The following is a 25693-nucleotide window of genomic DNA, read 5'->3' as shown; positions in this document are numbered from 1 at the left end:
AAGTGATCAATAATGTTCAATTGTACTGGATCTAAACAAATATTTTAATAAAAAAGTTTGAAAAACAATGCTCAGAATGGCTGCTATGTTGTGTCTCACACTATGAACACGACAGACAAAGAAAGCGGACAAAATATACAGTTCCTCAGGTAGATAAAGGAACATCCCTTCACTGCTATTATGTAAAAAGGTGAATATGCATGTGACACCTGTTCTACACATTTTTACATAATAGCAGTGAAGGGATGTTCCTTTGTCTGCCTGAGGTACTGTATATTTTGTCCGCTTTCTTTGTCAGTCATATTCATAGTGTCAGTTTTCTTCTGCCCTTTCTCCATTGTCGTCATCTTCTTTTTTTCCCCCTTTTTCTTCTCCATATCATCCTTAACGTATTTGATCATCATCTTCTTCTTTCTCTTCTTCTTATTTTCTTCTCTCTTCTTCTTCTTCTTCTTTTCTTCTCTCTTCTTCTTCTTCCTCTTTTTCTTCTCCTTATTCTTCTTCCTTTTCATCTTCCTCGATCTTCTTCCTCTTCATTTTCTTCTTCTAATTCCTCCTTTTTTTCTTTTTCCTTTTCTTTGTTTTCTTGTTATTCTTCTGTAATGTTTATGAGTTGAGAAAAGTGGTATCTTTGTTGACTGAGAAGAGAGAGAGAGAGAGAGAGAGAGAGCGAGAGAGAGAGAGAGAGAGAGAGAGAGGGAGAGAGGAAGAGAGAGAGAGAGAGAGAGAGGGGGGGGGGGGGGGGAGGGAGGGAGAAAGAAAAACAAGTTTATGCTACGAGCAAAAGGGTGCGCATACGGGTTTGCGCAAGTTCATTAGGTGTCTGTGTGTAGTCGTTGCAAATAGTCTCCTTTTAAAATATTACATTAAAAAATGAAATTCTTTACATTCCTAGTTTCCTACGCATACATATAATGAATTATTAATATTTTGAATTGCTTTAAAACATTAAAATTAATATAATTATTAAAATGGAGCTTTTTTAAAATCATAAATACGATAAAATTTAATACCAAGAAATAAGTGGCTTGTAGGATGACACTATTCTAATAGTTCATTGAACCTCTTACTGATAAACACAAGCCCGATGTTTGCCGAGCTCGAGCTTCGGCTTTCAATCGATCGTTCGTAACTGTTGTTGAGCGTCGTTTTCCAGCAGAAGCCGTTTTACCCTTGACCCACGCTAGAACAAGGAAGAAGGGTAATTTATTATTTCTTTTGCCGAATTATCTGTACGTATTAAATAATTTCATCAACTTGCAGTTATTTGTGTGAGTGAGAGTGGTACTTTATATTGAATACGTGCATTACATTATTATCAGAATAATGCCATTTGTGATAATTGATTGCTCGAGAATGATGATGATGCTGTGCATGCACTGTAGTACGCACACACATGCAGCTGCAGTGGCCCAGAATGGCATGCCTTCGGGCGTTTGCCCTTTGGCACATTGGAGCTGGCTTGTGTGTCCGCGCAATTGCAACTCGCATGCTTCATCTCTGTACAAATATTCCAGAAAAGACATAGATTCTAGGCCTATAGAGTACAGTAGAACTAGTATTGGCACTAATTCAGAATCATATCCATACTTTGACCCGTAACTCTGGGGTGGAGATATAGATCTAGTCTACTTACCAAAAATCAACTAAATCTTCATCAATTTGACAATTGTTCAATTAATGGTCATGATTTAAAATTTGTAATGTTTCTTGCCTGTTTCGTGTCAATTTTCTTCTCTTTTTTGGAGTATTTTTCCGAAAAAACAAAGACTTATAGTACACTTTTTCACAGGATTCACGGCAAACTACTGCACAATACAATTGCACAACATACTGATGAGTGATGGTGGGGTGCAGGCGCGCTCATGTGCCTGAAGTTAGAGACTGTAATGATGAATTACTCACATGAATTTAATAAGGATCTGAGATTGCAGTTGCTAACTTCAGTCGCGCCTACACCCCACTGTCGGTACGCTATATTGTATGCAACTGTATTGTGCAGCGGTTTGTCGTGAAACCTGCGAGTCTTTGTTTTTTGGGGAAATATTTAAAATAGAAAAAGAAAATTGAACAATAGATCTACAGGTAAGAAACTTAACAACTTTTAAATCATGACCATTATTTGAACAATTAATGGCGTCAATTTAGGAAAATGAGGCCGAGACTGGACAACATAATGCACATGCGCTAGATTCGGCTAGCTGTATGCTAAATAAAGTTCTACGTGGGAGGTACATTACGATGGACCTAATCAGCAGAAGCCTTGCTCAATTACAGGAAACTAGTAAAATTTGATCAATGAAACCAGTAAGTTTTATTTGTTTGTTATTAGTCATCAATCTTGAGAGGTTAATATGTATGATAAAAGTTTAGTAGGGTAGCTGCACCAGGTTTAACAAAATGTTGCATGAATGTGCTGCAGTACAGTGTTATCCAACTTTATACACAGCCAGGATAGTAATGTTGCTATGTGTGTACAAATACTTGTATTTTTATAACGGTTAAACGAAACCACCCGTATAAAGTTAAAGGTTAAACGTTTAGCAAAAAAAAAGCGTAATGGCTCAGGTCTAATTTAAAATATAGCCCAGTTTGGACGGAGTTAAACCAAATTTAAGTATAAATGCAGTTCTATTTCAAGAACTCAACAAGATTGGTGTATTAACTCCACCTCTCTCTCTCTCTCTCTCTCTTTCTCTCTTTCTCGCTCTCTCTCTCTCCCTCCCCCCCCCCCCCCCCCCCCCCCCCCCTCTCTCTCTCTCCCTCCCCCCCCCCCTCTCTCTCTCCCCCCCCCCCCTCTCTCCCCTCCTCTCTCTCTCCCCTCTCTCTCTCCCCCTCCCCCCCCTCTCTCTCTCCCCCCCCCCTCTCTCTCTCTCTCTCTCCCCCTCCCCCTCTCTCTCTCTCTCACTAAACAGGAATAAGGTGAGAAGTCATGGCATCTCAATCAGTTGTAAGGGGACCTGCTGGTAACAATGAATGCAGGATATATGTAGGTAACCTTCCCCCCGATATCAGAGAGAAGGATATCGAGGACATGTTCTACAAGTTTGGCTCCGTCGCAGATATCGACCTGAAGAACAAGAGACCACCTTCATTTTCAAGCTCAGGATCAGAAAGAGAACGATTCGGAACACCCTTTGCTTTTGTGGAGTTTTACGACAGAAGGTTTGTGTATTCACTAAAAGAAAAATCCTTTGTATTAACTATTGGCAAAAATTTACTTTATTTGTGGTCAACCAAAAAATTGTTTTTTTTTTTACGAGGGCTCTTTTCAGATTTTCCCTTGAAAAAATAGCCCCCCTTAATTATTTTGCGGTGGCTATTTTGGAGCTCAGGGGGGCTTTTTTTTTTAAAGGTTGTATTTTTTTAAACGCGGTTTTACCTAATTAAATTCCAAGCAAAGGCAAATATAGATACAATTGTAGCGTACATATGTCATGTAGAGTATTGCAGACATTCAGATACCCATGATTTATTCACTTTGTGTTAAACGTGTGGCTTTATGATTTACATAACATGTAACTAAAACTTGTCAAAAGGAGTGTTTTGTTTAACTGTTCGTTTTTCATATCCTAAGAAAATATTATCACTGACACGCGGGCTAGGAATTAATTTTTTTATGGGGGCTACTTTTCCCCATTGCCTAAAAAAAACCAAGGGGCTACTTCCTTAAAGCCATATTGTAAGCTGTAACAATAAGTTGTGTTTTTCCTTAGCCATCATACTACTAGCAACCAAATTGGTAGGTAATATGTTATTTAGTCTTTTTTTCTGTCCCAAATTTAATTGTTATCATGGACAATGCAATCCCATTAAAAAAAAAAATGTAGACCAACTCCCTTTAAAATTGTGTTATTTAGACCATTTATAACCATTAAATGTGAGTAAATATTTTTACTGTTGTCCCACATACCGATGTAGGGTCTATTTGTTATGCCGAAACGTGCAAAATCATGACCTTATTTTTTTTTTATAGACTCTAATTCTAAAGGCCAAGCCAAAGCTAGTTTCATTTCGTAGACAGAAATTGATGTCATCATCACTCATGACAATTGGCCTGGCATCGATCGTATATAAATAATTTAATTTAATTAAACAGTTGTAAGAAAGATTCTGAGGAGTAGGAACATCCTTTATATATTTATTTACGTTTTTTTTATAACAAAATTCAATTTCTGTGTACGAAACTTGCTTTATACCGATTTTACAAGAAAAAATCCGGCATTGATTTCGCACGTTTCGATATTACAAATATATCAGTATGTGGGACAACAGTAAAAATATACTCGCATTTAATGGTTTTAACTTATAAATAACACAATTTTAGACGGAATAACATTTTTTTTTAAGGGATTGCATTGTCCATGATAAAAATTAGGGCCAGAAAAAAGACTAAATAAACATATTACGTACCAATTTGGTCGCTAGCAGTTGAGCTCTCGTCACTCGCAAATACTTATTTGCTTCATACAAGGAGCGTGCGGGCGCGCGCTGGAGGGCCTAGGCCTGAGTCAAACCGTTTAACCGACGGTTATCCGACCGCATTCATCAAAACCGTTTAGCATTTCTCGCTCCGGTTAACCGTTATTTGCATACATTTTGGAATGTGCTAATAGCCGATGATAAAGATAATCAAAGAAACCGCAGTGTAATATTACACCCTGGCCGCTGCGCGCTAGCTTTCTGGCAGCAGTAATCCCCATGAATGAATTTGTAAACAATAAAACAACCAGCCCCCTTCTCTCTTTTCTCACCCTCTTTATTCCCTTCTCTCTGCAATGTGTTCATCGCTCATGTACCTTTTCTTATTACTGCACTCTCAGCTCATAACTTTCTAAATGTTTACACATTCGATGGTCAGTTCCTCTCACATCCCTTCTCCCCCGAGTCTCTCTCTCTCTCTCTCAATATTAATATCCATCCCTTGCCGACTCACCCCCTAAAATAATGTTCATATATAAATAAAATACAAAAATATTGATAACAATAATAATTGAAGTTTTAGAAATATCAATCAACAAAGTCTTGGATATTATTTGTGAGTAATTTAAGTTTTTTATCATTCTTCAATTCAGCCGATTAACACAGCCACCCTTTCTTACTTCAATCTTCACTCATGTCCATGCAGGGACATGCGGGGACATGCTAGCCCATGCATGCTCTCTCAGTCACACACACATGTACACACAAACCTCCGGCGCCCAAATACACTGTACATACACACAGATGGAGAGCTCATGCTTGTCACATGCACACATGTGGGCGTGGCTTCTTGACCTCCCACTGAACTGGGTACGGTGAAAGCACGCGCGGTCACCAACCTGTAATTTATGCTGGTATCAAACTCCACCCACATAGCTAGAGAACCTTCCTGATTGGTCACTAACTTGGATCAGCTCATTGCAGGGTGTGTCTTGGGTGTGTGTGATACACACTTCCACATAATTTCATATGGCAATGATACATGCAGGGAGCTCTCTCCCTGACCATGTGCAAACATTGCATTGCAAAGGCATATATAAACACGTCACAGATCAGCTAACTTCACAGAGTAACTTTGCAAGGTTAATCATGATATCAAATTCAGATGAGGAATAATAAGACATGTTTTATGTTGTTTATTACTGGTCTCTGTTTATCAGGATGACCCAATTTGTGCCATAGTCCGGGGCTGGGAATGCTCAGCCCGACAGTCTGAAGACCAGCAGGGTTCCGAGCTACAGCACTATTAAAAATACTGTATTTTCACTTTTTCAGATTATTATTAAACGGTTAAACGAAACCGCCCGTATACTTTTAACGGTTAACCGTTTAGCACAAAAACCGTAATGACTCAGGCTTAGGCCTGGAGCTGAGCTAGTACGTTTCTGTGTATTGTGAAAGTGTGCGAACTGCGTATGCATTCATGCTGTGCACGAAACTACATCGGTGCCGGTGGCCTGTCCGGCCGCCGGGAGCTTAGGCGCAGGCAGGCGGATACCGCTGTAGATCTAGCTACAGTAGGTACGACCGCCGATCCGCTGCAACTCACAAAACTTTTAAAATGTTGATGGAAGTTTCTAGTTTTGGAGTTGGTAGTTGGAACGGAGATTTCACTCAGACACATCCATAAATTGGTTTATTAATTCATAGGGAATATCAATTTATGGCGGGGGCGATTTTTCAAGATATATTGATTTTTTTTCGCCCTCGTCTTGATTTTTACCGTGGCGATTTCAGAGGTTTAGGGGGCGAATCGCGCGTCGCCACCGTGTATTTTTTTCGTTGTTTGTGGTGCTATTTTGTAACAATTTTTTCCACTAGTTTGGGAATTAGGAACATTGAATCGCACCCTGTCTTTCCTCAGGGTCTATCCATCAGAAGGTCCAGAGAAATCAGAGACCTTGTTTATCAAGTTAGTAAAATTCTGAGTTGTTGCGATATATAATAAAGGGATGCAGGTGAAGCAGTGCTGGAATCATTCGCTACAACTGCAATAGCTGTCAATCCTCATAGTCTGTTTATCAAGATAGTGAAATTCTGATTTGTTTTGATACCTGAAGGGATGCCGATGATGCAGTGCTGGCACGAGATGGATACAATTACGATGGCTACCGGATACGTGTAGAGTTTCCAAGAGGAACCAAAGGCTTCAAGGGCAGCCGCCCCAGGGGGCCACCACCAAGAAGATCGTCATATCGCGTTATTGTATCTGGTATGTAGGGAGGGTTTAGTAGATTTCATGATGTGCCATGCAAGAGGTTTGTAAAGCACATGTTGGTAACCTGTTGACCGCTTTAAAATGATATGTACTTCTTGTGTTCCCTAAATACTAGCACTCCCAACTAAATCTGGCATCATGTCGTTTAACCACCCAAAAAGTAGTATAATTTCTTTATCCTTAGATGACATTTAAACTGAAGGATGAGATCGTAGAGGGAAAATGCTTTCATACATGTAGATAGGTACGCACTTTTAAGGTTGCTATTATTATTATTCAAATCTTGTTTTGATTAAGTATATACCGGCATAGAACCCCTAAAGGTCTTCTTTAAAGCAGGGGTTGACCTCCAAGAGGCACCTTGGACACATGGGCCTCATGCACACAGACAATAATAATTTCATACTCAATGCGTTACCCCCCAAAAATTGGTGTGAAACATTGTTTCAAGTAAAAAAAAAAAATTAAAAAAAAGTATTCAAAGTAGATAGATGTTTCCTTATACCTTCCTGTTGAGTGACTGTTGTTGTTGCGTGTCTCAGGTCTACCTTCAACGGGCAGCTGGCAGGATCTCAAGGACCACATGCGTGAGGCAGGTGACGTTTGCTATGCCGATGTCTACAGAGATGGAACAGGTGTGGTGGAGTTTCTCAGACCGGAGGACATGAAATATGCCGTCAAACAGTTGGACGATACCAAGTTTAGATCGCACGAGGTACTTATGAATGCTTATTTAGGACAGGGTTTTCAGGTGTATGCCACCAAAATGCTGTATGGAAAGTTGGTGAAATCAGTTATGAATTATATTGAATATAACACAGGTAATTCTCATTACTACATAATCCGACAGACCATGCTAGAATCATCTGTTCTAAGATGTACATTGTAACTCAGTGATACGTAAAAGTCAAATTCTCGTTGGGACTTTGACCACATTTTGCTATTCATCCAACAACCAGTGATTTAGATTACTGATAAGTATCTCTGTGAGGACATGCTCCTATTAACCCTAAATGGAATTATGGCCCTGTACTGCTTTGATTTTGATGTTGCAAGATTTCACACAGATGATGGGGATTTACCAAGTCAATATGTGCCAAACTTTGTTTCACATCACTGCGTAAAGGAATTTGCACCAGGCCAACGGTAGAAGTAGATTCGGGCCTATTTCTGTATTGTATGTACCAGACATTTCATTGTTAATAATGTTTTCAGGAAAAATGGGGTGAAAAATTGTATCCTATCATGTTTTTTTCTGATCTGTAGGGAGATGTCTCCTACATCCGTGTCAAGGTTGACCCTACCAGTGGTTCTGGTCAATCACGAAGTCGTTCTCGAAGCCCATACGGTCGTGGTGGTGGTGAAGGCGGCGGTGGAGGTGGCCGCGGCCGTGAGGGTGGCGGCGGTGGTGGTGGTGGCGGCCGCGGCGGCGGTGGAGGCAGTGGTGGTGGTGGCGGCGGCGGTGGCTATCGCTCCCGTAGTCGATCCCGCAGCCCGAACTGGGGCGGTGGCAGCAAGCGTCGCCGATCGCGGACCAGGTCCTTCTCCCGTTCCAGATCACATAGCTCCAGGTCCGGCTCGAGATCGCGATCCAGGTCCCGCTCGTAGTCCGATCGTCAACCTACGTTCCTTCCGCCGATCTCTGCCCACTGTGTTTCTACAATACATCGCTGCTAGGCAGGCTCCATTGATTTCCTGATGCCATAAAACTGTGTATGTTACAAAAGACTGTAAATAATTTTTGTAGTGCTAGAAATCTGTATTTTGTATTCTTGATGCTTTTCAATTGAATAATTTAGGTAACATCTGACTTTGATTTACTACTTTGGTAATATCGGGTAGGGCTTACATTCTGACCCCTGGCTCTTAGCGAAGGGTTAATTTATTATCCATGCAAGTCCATTAACGCCATATACCCATATTATCCATTCTAAGTCAATGTACAGTGTATTGCACTGATTCATTTTTTTTATTACAAGTAATCATCATTATATTAAACAGGAAATACACATATTAGAGAGACGATATTATATTCTTTTTTTAATAACATGAAAAAATGGCAGACAAAGTATTTTTTGTATTATCGGTAGATTTATTATTTCTCATTGAATCTTGATTCCAAGTTTAAATTCAAACGCCTACTTTGATACAAAATGATTTCTTGATGTAAGTGCTGTAAATAGTGGATGCAAATTGTGAATTAATTGAATTATGTAAATAAGTTTCTACCATTCAAATTATAGATCCAGGATAGAAGGGATTCATTTTACATGTAATTTATATTTGCAGCACCTCCTTTTCCTCACATGCATGGTCTGTCTGTTTTTCTGTATGTCTGCCTGTCCGTCTCATTCTCTCTCTCTCTTAGATGCTCTCTTCTCTACCTAGACATTTTTCGATGTTTTGTTTGCGTACTTCTTTCAGATTTTTTATTTGTCTTGCAATTTCCATCTTTGTTTCACCTCTACCTCTCTTTCTCCCCAGTTTCTGGTCCCTTCTTTAAACCCTCTTTCCTTCACACATTTGTTTTTTAAATCATGAATTTTGACAATCTAAGAAATGGCTTTTTAAGATAGTTGCAGTGCTCAAGGTAAGAAAGGCATGGTATAAACTTTGCAAGTTCCAATGAGTTTTAAAGTAGTTTATTGTAAATGTTTACTTTCAAATTTGCATGTGTATACAGCTATCGATGGAATACAATGTATCAAGAGCTTAGACGGGATTTAGTCATTACAGAAGTTTTCTCCCCCATTTTAGTAGAATATAATTTTGTAAATACATGTATGCCTTTTACAGGAAATAATTCACTTTGTGTTAAAACCTTTTAAAATATGAAAGCATATAAATCAAGATATTGTCCATTAGCAGTTTGAAATCAAATAACTGTATTGCTACTGATTGGTTTATGTGTGTTAACATTGATTCTTGTGACTTTTTGTGTTAACCTCCCAGATTGACCCCTTCTGGAGGCATTCAGGAAGGAGGATCATAAAATCAGGCATTAATGAGGAGGAGTTGGATTTGTGAAGATCCAGGAATCAGGGATCCAATATAAAAAGACGGATCCATGGAATGCATTCATAATCCGGGAATGATTTTCAGGATCGCATTCCGGAAGTTGGATGTGTCAGGATTCAGGATTCAGAGATCAAAAATAGAATAGTCACAGATCCACGGAATGCATTGAAAATCCGGAATAGTTTTCAGGAGCAAAAATTCGGATCCGGTGATAATTGGCTTTAGGGATGAAAATCAGATCAGGATCCGGCGAATTCAGGATCATAGCAAGGAATCATTCAAGGATCCAATTTTTAAAGTATTCAGGGATCAAAGGAAGGATCAGATTGGATCGCACCTCAAATGGTCCTGTGATCCGCAGGTATTGAGGGATCAGGTTTGGATCAGAATGAGAGCACAAGTAGAAGTCCGATGAGCATGGATCAGTGGTCCGAAGAATCATGGATCACTTAATGAGAAAAGAAAGGATAGATCAGTAGGGGGAAAGGAATCAAACATTCGGTGGATCAGATCAAAAACGTCATACCATGATTCACACCCTGGAGCGCTTGATCTGGGAAGAGAGTCAATTACCTCTTCAGGGATCAAATTTTGGAGTTTGGATCATTTCATAAGGAAGGGATCATTGGACGGTATGATTTCATTTTTGTTCACATGATATACATAAATGTACACCTTCATGTATATATATTACGGTATGCACTTGTCATTATTTTTTCTTTGTTTTGTGCCAGTGTTGTGTTGTCCTTTTATTCATTTAGGTAGTCACAATTTTTTAAAGCAGAATTGAAATAAAGAACCCTATTCAGTCCAGATATGTACCTGTTTTTATTGATTTTTGATTTGTTTTCTCAGTGTGACAATACATAATAATCATCATTTTAGGTGAGTATACCCCCACACAGTCCTGAAAGTTGGTAGGGCCACGCAAATTATTTGTTTGCATGTATAAGCAGATGATTTGCTCCTTCTCTGTGAATCCTGATTCCTGAATTATTTCATCCTTACAATGTATGAAGATTTTTCTGATACAGTACATGTATAAAGAACAAAGGACTAAACAATTTGAATATTTTGGTCAGTGGAGAGGCATGCTTGTGATGATGATGCTGAGAGTGTGGAACATGTGCTCCGGCAACGATCAATTCACTTCTAACCAACACCGTAACTTTAACCCTGGAGGCCTGGACCCAATACCACACTTCAGTCTATTCACAACTCTAAACTGAATCTAAAACCAATTCACAACCCAAGCCCGTGCCTGTTCATATCTACATGTTCATCAAAGTAATACCCAAAGTGAATGTTGCCGGAGTACATATGTTGTTACGCTGCTGTGATGCGAAGTGTGAGAGAGAGATGTCGCCAATCAGGACCTAATGAGTTCTCTTTGATTTGTCTCCTTGAAGGTGACGGAACATTGGAGGGACTAAAAACAGGAGGTGGAGATTGGGAACATGGTTCAAATGGACAAATGGAGGATCAAATAAAAAGGGTATTCATTGATTGATTTCAGCGTAAAGCCAATAAAAGAAAAAAAAAGTTTCTTCCTAGCCCCAGAACGATAATTTCTGGTCCTGCAATTGCTTTGGTTTTGGAATGTTTGGCTAATGCCTCTAATATTTCTTTAGCTATACCCCTAAGCCGTCTTGTGAACGAAACCAATTCCAAATACAATATTCCAAATGCCATATCCCATCTTCAAACACTTTGATCAAGACAATAATTGAAGGTTGCTAGGGGTGAGATAGATGATCTAGTGAGGGTAAAATTCCCTTACAGGGGTGTAGTTTGGGTCCAACAGTACTGATGCAAGAGGGTGAGGTAACATCAAATAGTGGGAGGGTTTGGAAAGGGATCGAATCTTCTTTTCCTGCTGCCTTCCCTCTTCTGTTATCTCCCTCCCTTTTTAAAATTTGTATTCCTGTCTTTATCTCGTTTTACCCTGTACTCCACCCCTCCCCCTCCCCTCTCCAAAAAAGAAGCTTTGTCACTGCACCCATGGACAACATACCTCGGGGGGGGGGGGGGGGGTATTGAATCTCATTGAATCTCGTCTCCTTATACATGTATTGAATAACTTTGTTTATTTTCACAGTTCCTATCTCTCCCATGCATTTTCTTGTTCTTCTCCAGTTTACAGTTTCCCCAATTTCTTCCAGAAGTGGTTTCCTGTCTACTACATTTATCTCCCCTCTTTTTCTCTCTCTCTCTTTCTCTCATCTTTTTTCTTTTGTCTTGCCCTCTTCTCCCTTTTGCTCTCTCCTCTCTCACCATTTCTATTTTATACTTGAACTTGATTCTGAATAAACATTTGCCAATACATGAAGTAACTATTTGTTCAATTGTCAATTTTAAGTGTTGAGATTTAATTTTAATGGTACATGCATTGATTATAAGGATAAAGGTCACCTCACACATTATTTGCTGTTCCACATTTGTAACATATCAAACAACTAGACGTGTGTTTCAATAAACATTGTTTAATAGTCGTTTATTTTTCAAACCACAATACAAATGATAAAAAGATGGAATACCCTGTTCAAGCAATGTCAATCAATACATATGTGCATGAGTTTTGAATTAAGCGATCTGGTGCTTTTGAAAATAGGGCTCTTGTTATTAACAAATGCCATTCATATGTAGTTTGTACAAGAGTAATTGTGAGATAGAGGAAGAAAATGAAAGAGGTTGCATCTAGGACGACTACGGCTTTAAAGCGGGTGATGGTGACAGTGGTGATGTTGATGGTATTGATGCAAGTCTTGGTGATAATTAAATGGTATTGGAAGCATATTTGTGTTGGTGATGATGGTGATGATGAAAAAGTGTTTTAAAAAAAAAGTGTTGTATTACCCTTTGCGACCGACCCCAAAATCTTGAAATCTACGGTCGGCTTTTAAAAAAAGTTTTTAGAATAAGTATTTAAGCATACCAAACTGGGAAATATCAGCCCAAAGAGAGAGAAAGAAAAAAAAGTTATACCAAAAAAAAAATTCCGACCGACCGACCCATGTTTGGGCACCTAAAGGGTAATACAACATCTTTTTTTTAGGCCTGATGGTAGTGGTGATGATGGGGATCATTGTCATGATCATGATGGAGTTGGTGTTACTTCGTAGCGAGGGTGGTAATGATGATGGTGACGAAGCTTCTGGGAATGATGGTAGTAGTGATACCAATCATGCACATGTTGATAACGAAAAAGACGGTGGTTGTGAAGAATAGGATGATTAAAGGTAAAAATGGTGATGATCAGTGATTAAAGGGATTGGGTTACTTTGTCTCAGACTCTGAAACAAAATCCTGGATTTAGCTCATGCTGCAATGACAATCATAAACCTTTAGGTCAGTCAGGAACCCCAGTCAGGAACCCCATGACTTTTACAAGCTGATCGCCTGTTTGATTAACAAGATATTTATGATTAGGAATCGAAATTCCCTTTTTTCTAACTGTTTTCATAACACTACTCTCTATTGGGAAACATGAGCAGATTCTTACTTTTTTGAGGCACTTTATGATCATTTTGAAGCGCAATTTGTTAAGGGCTTCTATATTGCACCATATTGCAGACACTGATAACACGTCGTAGGGTCATGAATCTCAGATTTAACATTGTTAACGATGCCTTTAAAAGGGTAAAGGTAATGATAGTGATGAAGATAGTTGGATAGCGGTAGGAGCATTATGAACACGATCACAAGTTTCGTAAATACATGCATTTTCTAAAAAAATGTGTCATTGTCGCATAGAATCTTGTACGTAAAGTGTTGTTATGTTCTCACAATTCAATAAGTGACGCACGAAGCTATTGAAATTGCCTAAGGTTGATGTTTCTCTTGATTAGTAATTGCTATCGTGTTTTATGGAGTTTCAGATGATGGTGTGCTAGGTGGAGGTGGAGGATATACATGTATGCGAGAGAACAAGTAGGCTATATAATCGGGGGGGGGGGCATGTAAGAAAATAGATATGGCCTATCATTTTTTGTATCCTTTTCCTTTCTTCTAAATTTCTATTCTCTCTCTCTCTCTCTCTTTCCCCCTCTCTCTATGTCGATCTTCTTCATTTGATTTAAGAACATGTTGTACCCTTCCTCCAATGTAGCTACATGTATACGCCATTGGGGCAGATTATGTCGTCCGACCTCTCTGATATATTTTGTTTATAGCTTTCACTTTCTATTTCTCTCGATCTTCTTCTCAATCCATCCCCGCTCTCTCTCTCTCTCTCTCTCTCTCTCTCTCTCTCTCTCTCTCTCTCTCTCTCTCCCTCCCTCCCTCCTCTCTCTCTCTCTCTCTCTCTTTCCTCCCTCTATATATCTTTCTATCCCCCTCTTTCTCTCTCTAGCTCCAGCTATATCTTTCTTTCTCTCTCTCTCTTGTTATTTATAATTCTGTCATTGCACACATATACAACACAGATTACACTTCCAAACCAGCAGACATTTAATTTGATTTTGTTTTGCTTTATCTTTCGATCCACTTAGTCAATTGCTCTTACGTACACATAATTCACTGAAAATTACGTGAATATAAAATACAATAAAGTACATCTGAATATAATTATATACATGTACATCTGTAAAGGTAAGCCTAGTACATTCAGCTGTACCTTTTATCTCGATGGTCTAATAGACTGCAAGCGTATAGACTCTAATTCGAAACATTATTGTACCACAATAAGCATAGTCTGGATATGTCAGTCACTGGCTTATACAGCTGTGTCAGGAGCAGCTAAAAGTACAGAGCCTATACTGTAGTCTCATAGTTCAGACACTGTTACGCACAAATTAAGACTGACTATATAGGGCCTGCCTGCAAAGCTGAGGCTATCACAATATGGTCGTTAAAGTAGCAGTGTCTCCAATGACGTCTTATTTCGCATACATTTAGAGCACTTTCACACATAATTATGACCCCCTCATCCGTAAAAAAAAAACACTGCGACCAATGGGCTCTAAATAAACCCCTTTTCTTGGAGTTATATAAGTAGGTTATACACATTAATAAAAAGTAAACAATTTTCGTAAAACACAGGTGCATTTATAAGCATTAACCTTTTGCAGAACTTCGTGAAAAAATGTCCCCTTCCTTATAAAACCTTTTGCTCAATAAAAGAAATACCCTTGTGTTTTTGTCTTCAGATGGAGGATTTGATGATTATCATCAAATCCTCCATCTGAAGACAAAAACACAAGGGTATTAACGATACGCGCATATCGTGGAAATATTGTGAAACCCCTGCCAATAATATTAGTGACCTGCCAGTGTCACAAATTAGGTATCTAAATACGCTTATCTGACCATAAATAAATGCCTAAACCCCTGAGCTTCTGGGAGCTCTGCCCCCTTGACCCCTGCCGGGACAAAGCCCTGGACCCCACGCCAATTGACGCTCCACTCACTATACGCTCTACCTAATCGTTCCACTTTGAAAAACATTCCGCGGGGCCTGCATGTAACTTATAAGAGTGGGGGCATGCAGTGCAGATTTTTCTTCTGCCCCAAAACGTTTTTGCCCATTACGCCACTGACCTGAAAGGTGACCCCCTGGAACCCCCCCCCCCCCCCCCCCCCATTCCAAACTGCTTCCGGCGTGCCTGACTGTTACACGTCTATTTGGGCAAGGATTTAGATAATTAGCTCCTTGTTTAATGACATGATTTAATGCTCTTCAAAGAGCAGATATTTTATTGAGAACTTGATAATTTAATCATGAATCATTATAACTATAATTGCCGTGTAACTATGTCAGTATTGATCAAAGTTATGGGAATTTGAATGAAATTAAATATTTTCTCAATCACGCCTTAAATAAAAAATAAAAAATAAAAAAGTGCCACATAATTATAATCACATATAAAGTCCAATATACAAATGAATATGAAGGAATTAAAACCAGCAGACAAGTGCGCATATAATTATAGTTTACAATGATAAATCACAATTTAACGGGGATATACTGGACGAATAGGTGATGAATAAACTGCGATCCGATTTGGGTTTTGGATTTCGCAATATATAGGTAGGCAAGAAAATGTTAAAATGATTAGTATATTTCAAAATCAAGATAGCTTTAAACAAAAGGGCATAACCCGGACTTTTTAGGGTTTTTTTTCATCGCCACTATATGACAAACCTGATTTAAATCAAGATTATGGCCGGGCCAACAAAAGTGCATTCTAGCCTTTAGTATACAATCAGTTGCTATGAGAGGAGTATAGCTAAAGTCGTGAAATATTTTTAAAGGAAAAGGCTTTACAAGCAAGTTTAAAAGTTGTATATAAATTTACAGAGAATCTGTCGTCTGCGTTATAAATATTTTGATACATTAAAATATAGGCCTATCATGCGTTGAATGGTGTCAACAAATATGTACATCAAAATTTCTACCATTTACAAAATATATCATCTCTGAAAAAATTCACCATACTCGATTCTTTCGTCGTAATATAAAATTCATGATGGTTTCTATATTAACTTGCACCATGCAAATTTAAGTATTCACAGGTTAAAAGAAAGTGGTCATTTATATTTGATCATAAAATACATATTTTGATACAAAACAGTCTGTCTATTCAGGAATATACTCTCTCTTTATTTGAAAAATCACAGAGTATTACATAACGGTTATCACAAAAACATTCCGTGGAAAGCATTCACACCGACATGAAGCACGAGCGACCTCGGAGGTTAGCAATTAAGACGATCCCGCCACGAACATGCCGCGTTTACGGACGATTTCTATAATCATAGTAGGACGATTCCTACACGAAAATGCCGTGAATACCAAACAAACTGATAGGTAGTGGGATGACAGCCCGGGCGATTTCGGTGAGGGTACGGGCATCGAGCACCAGCAAGAACGGAGGTTGTTTATCGTCTGCGAGGTTTGTCACGCAGGACAGGATTACTCCTATACACAGAAAGCAGAAGCAAATTTTATTCTGTGGTCTATAACGCCAAGGGAAAGAGTCGGGGGAGGGGCCGGGGGGGGGGGCGGAAGCAGGCGCGAATCCACGATTTCTTAGGGGTGGGGGCCCAAATTTGAAATCAATTTGAAAGTCGCGCCCGCCGAAAATTCGCTCAGTGGGGGGGGGGGGGGGGGGGGGGGGGGGGGGGGGGGGGGGGGGGGGGGGGGTGGGGGGGGGGGTAGTGACCACTAATTTTTGTTTGGTCCTCGAAAATTTGAAAAATTGGACCCCCCCCCCCCCTTTTACTACTCACATATTAAAACATACAGTGTGTGCAGCTCTAATGGGTCACTTTTTCACACAAAAATCCCTAAACATGGGTTCCAATTGTTAACAAAAATATCTCTCAACATTGGTCTGTTTATTCAAAATTGTCAAAAAAGGGCTTTACTTCGGGTAAAAATTCCCCAATGGATAGGGGTTTCGAGGCTTCAGTGGCACACCTCGTCCAAACCAAATCTGAGTAAAACATAATTACAATAGTACTCCTGATAACAATGATAATAATAATAATTATAATGATAACATTTATCAATGATAATACATTATACAGGAAAATATAATTATATTCTCGCCCTTACAACTTGCGATAGTCTGGAAGATTCGGTTGGATGAGAATAAGGGGGGGGGGGGATTCGGATTTTTTTTTTTCGCTCCTACCCTTCACAAAACAAAAACCTATAGCTTGGGCAGGGAGGAGGGCTTCACGCGGCAAAAATATATATATATTGAGATTTTCTTATTCATAAGCGCCGCCCCCCATTATGTTTCTTGGATCAAAAACCATCAGGAAATAACATGTTAAGTCTGCTTATATAACCCCCCCCCCCCCATCCCTCTCGCCCTCAAGAGGGTCAGCTACCCCAACTAAAAATAGTTCGACCCCTTTTTAGGCATCTAGGCTTCCAACTTTTGACGTAGGCCTACTCAGTCCCCCCGGTCCCTCGCATTTCGACGCCCCCCCCCCCCGATCGCGTTATTTTTTTCGAGGGCACAGATTGGGGTTAGGTGCGTGTTGAGCCTATGGGAAAGTTTAGGGTTAGGGTTAAATCAAGACCCCTTTTTAAAGAAAATAACGCGGGGTCATGAAAAGAAATCGCCGCCCCTGCTACTCACCATCATCCTCAGCATTCTTGGTTGGTGCGGGGACGAACATAGGTTCTGACGGAAAGCAACCCGGGCTAGACCACGTCTCAACGCGGCGGGTTTTCACGTTGACCTTATGTATCTAGGAGAAGAATTATTTTATTCAATTAAACTATGCCGTAAAATGACAAGCTGTGATGAGAAGTATCTCCAAAATGATCCGATCCTCATATATTGTTTACGGATATCTAAACAAAGACAGAGAGAGAGAGAGAGAGAGAGAAAATCCCACACTGACAAAATCAAATATATAGACTGGTTTACTCCATTGTATCATATTCGGGCAGGAAGTAATTTCACTTCTAAAATTTCGTATCCGGACACCTACCCCCTGGACATCCACTCTCGGATAACCACCCCCCAGTCAAATACCCCCAGGACAACTACCCCCTGGGCCAACACCCTTTAGGACGACTACCCCCTAGGACAATTACCCCTAGGACAACTACCCCCAGACAACTACCCCCTAGGACACTTCCCCCGGACAACTATCCTAGGGAGTAGTTGTCCGGGGGTAGTTGTCCTAGGGGGAAGTTGTCCTAGGGGTTACTAGTTGTACTACGGGGTAGTTGAGTGGGGTGGTTATCCGGGGGGTGGATTACCAGGGGGTGTCCTAGAACCCTAAAATTTATCATAATTTGTCTGTGCTAGCTTCTCTCGCGCGTGTAAACTTTAGAAAATAAAGAGTTGTTATTCAAAATGCGTCAGTGACACCTACCCCCTGGACATCTACTCTCGGATAACCACCCCCAGTCAACTACCCCCAGGACAACTACCCCCTGGGCCAACACCCTGTAGGACGACTACCCTTAGGACAATTACCCCTAGGAAAACTACCCCCAGACAACTACCCCCTAGGACACTTCCCCCGGACAACTATCCTAGGGAGTAGTTGTCCGGGGGTAGTTGTCCTAGGGGAAAGTTGTCCTAGGGGTTACTAGTTGTACTACGGGGTAGTTGAGTGGGGTGGTTATCCGGGGGGGGGGTGTCCTAGAACCCTAAAATTTATCATAATTTGTCTGTGCTAGCTTCTCTCGCGCGTGTAAACTTTAGAAAATAAAGAGTTGTTATTCAAAATGCGTCAGCCTTCTTCAACCCCCCCCCCCCCCCCCCCCCGCCTTACCCCCCGCACTCAGGCCCCTCGCGAAAATGTGCCCGTTCGCCTATATGCAATTGGGTGTGAATAAAGCATGGTAACATTACTTCTTTACTTTGGTAACACGAAATCCAGTCCGTGTCATTTTCCACGACCATTATCTTCATCGTTATAATTAAAAAGTTTGAAATAAAAACTTTGTCTTATACAAATAATTACCTTCTGCATATTTCCACCCGTACCATACAAATATTGATAGTCACGTCCGTTGAAGTCGGCATAGTTCACTTGAGGTAACTCCAAACCTAGGGGAGAAAAAAAAAAGATGTGAATTCTTCCTTCAATTTCATTCCTCGGTTTACATTAAAACAGTTCAATTACAGTAAATGGTTTAACGGAAATTCTATTTAAAAAAAATACAATTATTATATTTTAGAAAAAAAAAAAAAAAAATATTTAAAAAAAAATTAAAAAAAAAAAAAAAAAAAAAAAAAAAAAAAAAAAAAAATCGAAAAAAATAATAATGGCAGTTTCAATAGCCTTCTGCATGTATCACCTATTATGTGCGAATATTATACATGGACGTCTTACGTAATGCAAACACGATTTATATTGGATCCTTTACAATAATATCGTGTTTTCATTTCAACACAAACTCCCTTCCGCCAGTCAACTCAGCCGACACCCTCCACCACACCCCCCCCCCCCCGCCCCACCGTCGCTAGTCCCCCCCCCCCCCCCTCCAGCCATTAGAAGAAATCGCCGCCTCTGGACCCCGTTAATTGCATAAAACTAACCATTGATGGTAACTTTGCCATCAATGGCAACTACCATGGTAACAGGGCTCAACAGCCAATCAAAATCAAGGTTTCCATGGTAGTTACCAGTGATGGCAAAGTTACCATCAATGGTAAGTTTTGTGCAACGAGGCCTACTTTCCCTCCAATATAATCAGATTTTCAATGAGTTGGAGCAAAGAATACACTTACTGACATCACACAGTTGCTCTGGAATACAGTGAATTGAACCGTCAGGGCTCAGGGTCGCCGTGGCTTCCGAATCAACCATTGTGACCAAATTATCTCCACCCTCCTTAAGAAGAATAGAAATATGACGCGATGTAAATGAGACAATCCTCATCATGGTCATCATTATTAAGATCATCCTCATCATCATTATTAAGATCATCCTCATCATCATTATTAAGATCATCCTCATCACTGATCACCACTGGCATCATCATTATAAAGATCATTATCATCATTGTAATTATCAGTATTTTAGTCACTGTCATCATCATTATCATCATGTAGAGAACAAATGACCCAATATGACCCATAATTTTTTTTCTACTATTGATATCTTCATTCATAACGGCCGAGAAGCGACGACTTAATTGAAAAATAGTGTATTTTGCTCATAAATGGATTCAAACTGTTATTTGAAAGTTACCACAACATTTTGAAAAAACGATGAGTGTCACTCTTCAACATTTTTTAAAATATAATAGTTTAACATTTTAGTTCTGCAGTAGAGAAATCAATCCTTAAATGTCATTTTTAGACCCTTTTTGTTGTTGTTGTTGTGCTTAAATGTTTGTTCGTTGGTCATTCATCAACAGGCAGGCTCAGTTTTTATATGACTGATGTTATGACACAATAAATACATAGTTGCACGCCTAATTGACACCTTAACAAATCTATTTAGTATATAGGCCTGATTTATTAATATTATTTTACCTTGGTTTCGGCGCCGAGCGGGAGTACATATCTTCTGACGACACAATCTTCGACATGCAAATTTCCTTTCCTAATATTATCCATAGTGGATCTCTTCAGGACATCGTCATCCTCGAAGCAACACATGTCTACAACGACGTCCTTGCCGTCGTCGGTCTCGTAAGCATTGCAATGATGGAAGCAAAAGAAGGCGTCGGCGGTGTAGTGCGTTGAGATGACGGTGCCGTCATCACGGCGGATAAGGTGAAACCGGACTTTGGAATCTGGGTGGTATTCCATGCACTCGGTCATGGGCCGGGTCCCAAGCAGTTTAGAGAAGAGCATGACTAATAACGGAAAGAATATGAGGTGACAAAATTTGAGAAATCTTATAGTTATTCTCGTGGTGGATCCTAGGACGGGACAAGGGTACTTGCTCTCGGCCCCAACCCCCTAACAGGAGGGGAGATGGAGGGAGATAAGAAGAAGGACAGAATGATGATGACCTTTTTTCTTTTGCTTGGTACATCATTTTCAGACTTGTGCGCGCTCCACCCCCTACCACAGAATCTTGCACCTGAAACCAAAATCTATTTGTACAGCAAAACAAGGGGGGAAAAAGAACAAAAAGTGTCTTTCGCGAATGCACTTCAACATTGAACATTTGGGCGCATATTTCTGCTTTTTTTGCGAATTTAGGTTGAAGTATTGCCATCTAAACCTCTGAAGGCAATTTAGACAATATTGAAGAGATATTGTGCACCCAAAACCCTTGAACCGCAATTTTTTTTATTTTTTTTTTATTTCTCAGTTTTTTGGGTTTTTTGCTTGTCGAAAATTTGAAAATCTATGCCGGACACACTCCCCGTTTTGTGTGAGTGGTTTTGTGTGTGTTGGGTGTTACTTATGGCTAAATTCTCAACATTTGAAGTTTAATTTTTGGTCAGCCCACCCCTCTCCAATTGAAAACTGTCTATCGAAGCCCCTCACAGACAATCAAGCGTACCTTTGAACAAGTTTATGTGGAGAGGTTGCTCGACGAAGATGATGTAATTTTCCGAGATACCAAAGCTATGGTAGTAGGTCGGATTGTACGAGGAGGCAGGGATGCTGCTCAGGATGGACGCTCCACTCATCGCGTTTTCACCTGATGATGGACAGACATATTGACATGGATTAAAACATAGATTAAACAAGAAAAGATGAGCACTGGAGTAAATGACGGATTGAGGGGTAGGGAGGGGGCATATCCAACCCATGTATATGCCTCTTTTTTAAGCCAAAGTGGTATACCAGGCTTGTTAGTTAGCATGTGCCCCCTTCCCTATTCTATGGCTTCCCGTCCAATTTCATCAGAGCTGCATTCGAATTCATGAGTATATTATATAGGCGTTCAAGTTTGAACGATTTTCGTCAACTCTCTGCTCTCATGGTTCAATTTCATTCTTTGAGCGTTCGATTTCCTTTTATATCATTCCTTTTAAATTTTATTCCATTCAATTTACACTGAGATATCCTTGAAAAATTTGACGCGATGTTGTCATTCTATTTCTCGCCAGCTGGATAGACGTTCAATTTAGTCTTTAATATAGGTTTTCCCGCCCAACTTCGTAAACTTAGCATCCGAATTAACGTTACGTTCATTCAAGTTCGTGCGAAATTGAATGACTATGTAGATCAACATTCAAATACCTAATTGCCTCGTTTAATTTGATTTAGGAGCATGCGATTTCATACTCTTGTCACGGAGACGTGCAAAACGAGCGTTCAATTTAGAAAAGCATGCAAAGAGCATTCAAATTCGCGCCGGACAGTTGGTGGTATGTGTTCGTGCATTCAATTTCGTGAATAGGCATACATATGTGGCATTTGTGCATTGCTTTTCATATTATGCTTATGTTTTACTTAATATACTTCTGTTTGAATAATTTTATGCAAAGTTTATTTGTAGGAATATCATGCGTATTCTTTGGTAGATATCTGTTATTACACAGGTAGCTGTCCCCAGAGTAGGTGCACAATTTGTGACTTCTCTTCTAAGCACAAGCTATAAAACACAGATCCTGGATAGCGGGAGAGTTAAGCTTTAAACATGGACATGATGGAAATAAAATACAATGATGAATAAAGACAAAGATGTAACATGCGAAGAAAGAAAGATGACCTTCTCAATCAATATTGGTCAAAACAAACCATTAAAATAGCATCCGTAATAACAAATATAAAGACAAGTATAAAGAAATGCTTCGATAAAATAAAGATCGAAAGAAAGAAAAAACATTAAATGCAATATAAATGTATCCGACAAATAAGAAGATTGTATAATGTCAAATCATGTTAGAAAAGATCATAGATCAAATAAATGAACATGAAAAAGTAATTTTTCGTATAATCATCGAGCCTCAAACAATGATTATGAGGTCTAGTTTTAATTTGAATGACCCGATTGCGAAAGAGTTTGCCCATAGACGAAAATGAAACCGCAATTCGCCAAAGAATTCTCCTCCCACTCAACATTGGCGAAATTGAATGACGCTTATGCGTTTCCAAATTGACTGAACTAAGCTTTAATTTGAATGTGCATGTTTAGAAAATTCAGTGACTCGAAACGAAATTGAATGCACAAAGTTTAAAAATGAAACAGGGGAAGCAACGAGTGGAGAAAATTCGCTCAAAAATGAATGCACGTTAGTGAAATTGATCGCTGCTTTGACGAAATTGGCCGGGAAAACCTATATCAGTTTCAATTTCATATTATATAGGCACATACCTTTGCACTTTGAACGTTAGAATTAAATTAACATAAACAAGTTATGTAGTTCTATGTAATTCTTACCGAAATGTGTTCACGTCATATTTACATTTTTTCAATGTATCTAATTATATGATTTAATTTTCATTTCTAAAGTTTCATAATGTTTATTTTAATCGTATTTTATATATTTCTTTTCTTTCTAATATTCTCTTCCAGTTTCACTTTATTCCCTGGTAGTATAGATATAACACTTACAGAATGGTTATAACTTAAATTTATTTTTTCGTGTATAATATGTATATTTTTTAACAGATTGTGCTTTGTGTCACGTTTGGGATTGCATAATTTATTCAAACAGATGTAGATTGCACAGAACATAAACAGTAAAAAAACAAAAACAAACAAACAAAGATGACTGTCCGAATGCTTAATGCTTGCCTATTCGTGAATTTGAATACCTTAAAGGTAACGACCAGTTTTGGAAACGCCCCCCCCCCCCCCCCCCCACTCAAAAAAATGATATGGAAGCTCTTACCAATCATGTGAAAGAATATGTTTTGACTAATTACGTGATGATACAAATTTTGCCGGTTCTACTAAGTATTGATATATTTGGTAAATCTATCTGGGCCGGATAGATATCGCGCACTTTGTGTCGCGTATAGTCCCATATACATCTCTCTGTGTACAGCCGTTGTAACTTTACCAAGACTGGGCCAAATTTCTTATCATTTTGATGATTCCAGAACCTTGCAGTACACACCAATACTTATATGCTAGATGATCAACCTTTTCTTATCGATTCCACAACATTTCTTTCACAATGCAATCGCATGACCAGAACTATTGTTTACCTTTAACGTTCATCAGGGCGATGCAGTTGCGAATTAGAATGCATTTACGTGCACGTTTAATTTGAACGCGATTTTTACACGTTAATTTGAGAAAATCATGAAATCGCATGCTATTACCATTATATTGAATGAAATAGTAAGCTTTTTGAATGTTGATCTCGGTGATTATGAGTCGCTCGAAATTGAATGATCGCATCGTTGAATCGGATGCAACGTTGACTAAATTTGGCGGGAAAACCTGGATACTGGATACGCCCCGGGCCGAAGTAAAATTTAGAAAGGGAAAACTTGGTATTTGGGCAAGACAAAACGTTACCTAGCAAAATTGTCCTGTACCCCTGTACACATCAGATAGCCGGTAATCTCTGCCAGAATTGTTTTTCTCTTCTAATCTGTCGATTGCCATGTATGTTTACCTCTCAATTCAATTCAATTTCAATTCAATTTCAATTCAAGGTTTATTCAAAAATATCTTCGTAGCCTTAAATGGCTGAATTGCAATACAATTCACAGATTAAAAAAACATGCAAATTACAAAATATACATATCAATTACAATGAACATAGTTTGACATAAATTAAAAATCAAATATAAATATAAAATATATAAACAGAAAACCAAAGAGTTCAAAATTGAGTTTTAGAAAAATGGTTGTTCAAATTACATAAGGAGTTTAGTATGGTGGCCCTGAAGGGACATCGCGAATAGACTAAATCGTGAAAAATATGCGATAAAATTCACGATATCGTCAATTTTATCGCATATTTTTCACGAAGAAATTCACGAAATTGACGATATCGTGAACTTTATCGTGAACTTTTCACGATGAAATTGACGATATCGTGAATTTTATCGTGAAAAGTTCACGATATAAAGTTCACGATATCGTCAATTTTATCGTGTACTCTCCTGACGGGCGCTTCGTAAACAAAACCAGCCCTAGCTGGGGGAGACAGAGAGAATGAAAAAAGGGAAAGGGAAAGAGAAGATAAAAGGAAAGAAAGAATAAGAAGAAGAAAAGAGGGAAACGGGGGGGGGCGAAGGGCTCTTGCCTCCTCCTCCCTCCCCGCCAAAAAATAAATCAGAGAGAGAGAGAGAAGGGAAAGGGAAAGGGAAAGAGAAGATAAAAGGAAAGAAAGAAGAGGAAGAAGAAGAAAAGAGGAAAACGGGGGAAGGGCGAAGGACTCTTGCCCCCCCCCCTCCCCCCCCCCCGCCAAAAAATAAATCAGAGAGAGAGAGAGAGAGAAGGGAAAGGGAAAGAAAGAAGAGGAATAAGAGGGAAACAGGGGAAGGGCGAAGGGCTCTTGCCTCCTCCCCCCCCCCCCCCCCGCCAAAATAAATAAGAGAGAGAAGGGAAAGGGAAAGAAATATAAAAGGAAAGAAAGAAGAGGAATAAGAAGGAAAGAGGGAAACGGGGGAAGGGCGAAGG

The 25693-nt window shown here is 39.4% G+C and overlaps 2 protein-coding genes across 3 annotated transcripts in view; one reads left to right on the top strand and one right to left on the bottom strand.

Annotated features, from left to right (window-relative positions):
- The first annotated feature begins 1076 nt into the window (after nt 1-1076).
- LOC756823 (serine/arginine-rich splicing factor 1) lies at nt 1077-10533 on the top strand. Of its 2 annotated transcripts, none has more exons than XM_011684379.2 (5): nt 1077-1201; nt 2916-3165; nt 6543-6694; nt 7243-7415; nt 7967-10533. In XM_011684379.2, exons 2-5 carry the CDS (start codon nt 2933-2935, stop codon nt 8306-8308), a joined length of 900 nt encoding a protein of 299 aa, XP_011682681.1. In that variant the 5' UTR covers nt 1077-1201; nt 2916-2932; the 3' UTR covers nt 8309-10533. The 2 variants fall into 2 exon arrangements, with proteins under 2 accessions (XP_011682681.1, XP_011682682.1); XM_011684380.2 differs by having other exon boundaries at nt 1106-1232.
- Nucleotides 10534-15293: 4760 nt separating this feature from the next.
- LOC752114 (retinal Mueller cells isomerohydrolase) overlaps nt 15294-25693 on the bottom strand; it is a 29901-nt gene continuing 19501 nt past the window's right edge. The window contains exons 5-10 of the mRNA XM_030991683.1: nt 21662-21802; nt 20677-21002; nt 19927-20029; nt 19157-19242; nt 17812-17923; nt 15294-16637 (exon numbers count right to left, since the gene is read on the bottom strand). Coding sequence (XP_030847543.1) covers nt 16489-16637; nt 17812-17923; nt 19157-19242; nt 19927-20029; nt 20677-21002; nt 21662-21802 — 917 coding nt within the window. The 3' untranslated portion in view covers nt 15294-16488. The remainder of the gene's footprint in view (nt 16638-17811; nt 17924-19156; nt 19243-19926; nt 20030-20676; nt 21003-21661; nt 21803-25693) is intronic.

The sequence above is a fragment of the Strongylocentrotus purpuratus genome, unplaced genomic scaffold (genome assembly GCF_000002235.5).
Source record: "Strongylocentrotus purpuratus isolate Spur 01 unplaced genomic scaffold, Spur_5.0 spur5_scaffold_2, whole genome shotgun sequence".
NCBI lineage: Eukaryota > Metazoa > Echinodermata > Echinoidea > Camarodonta > Strongylocentrotidae > Strongylocentrotus > Strongylocentrotus purpuratus.
Note: the sequence above shows the minus strand (reverse complement) of the source record. Positions and strands in the feature narration are given on the sequence as shown.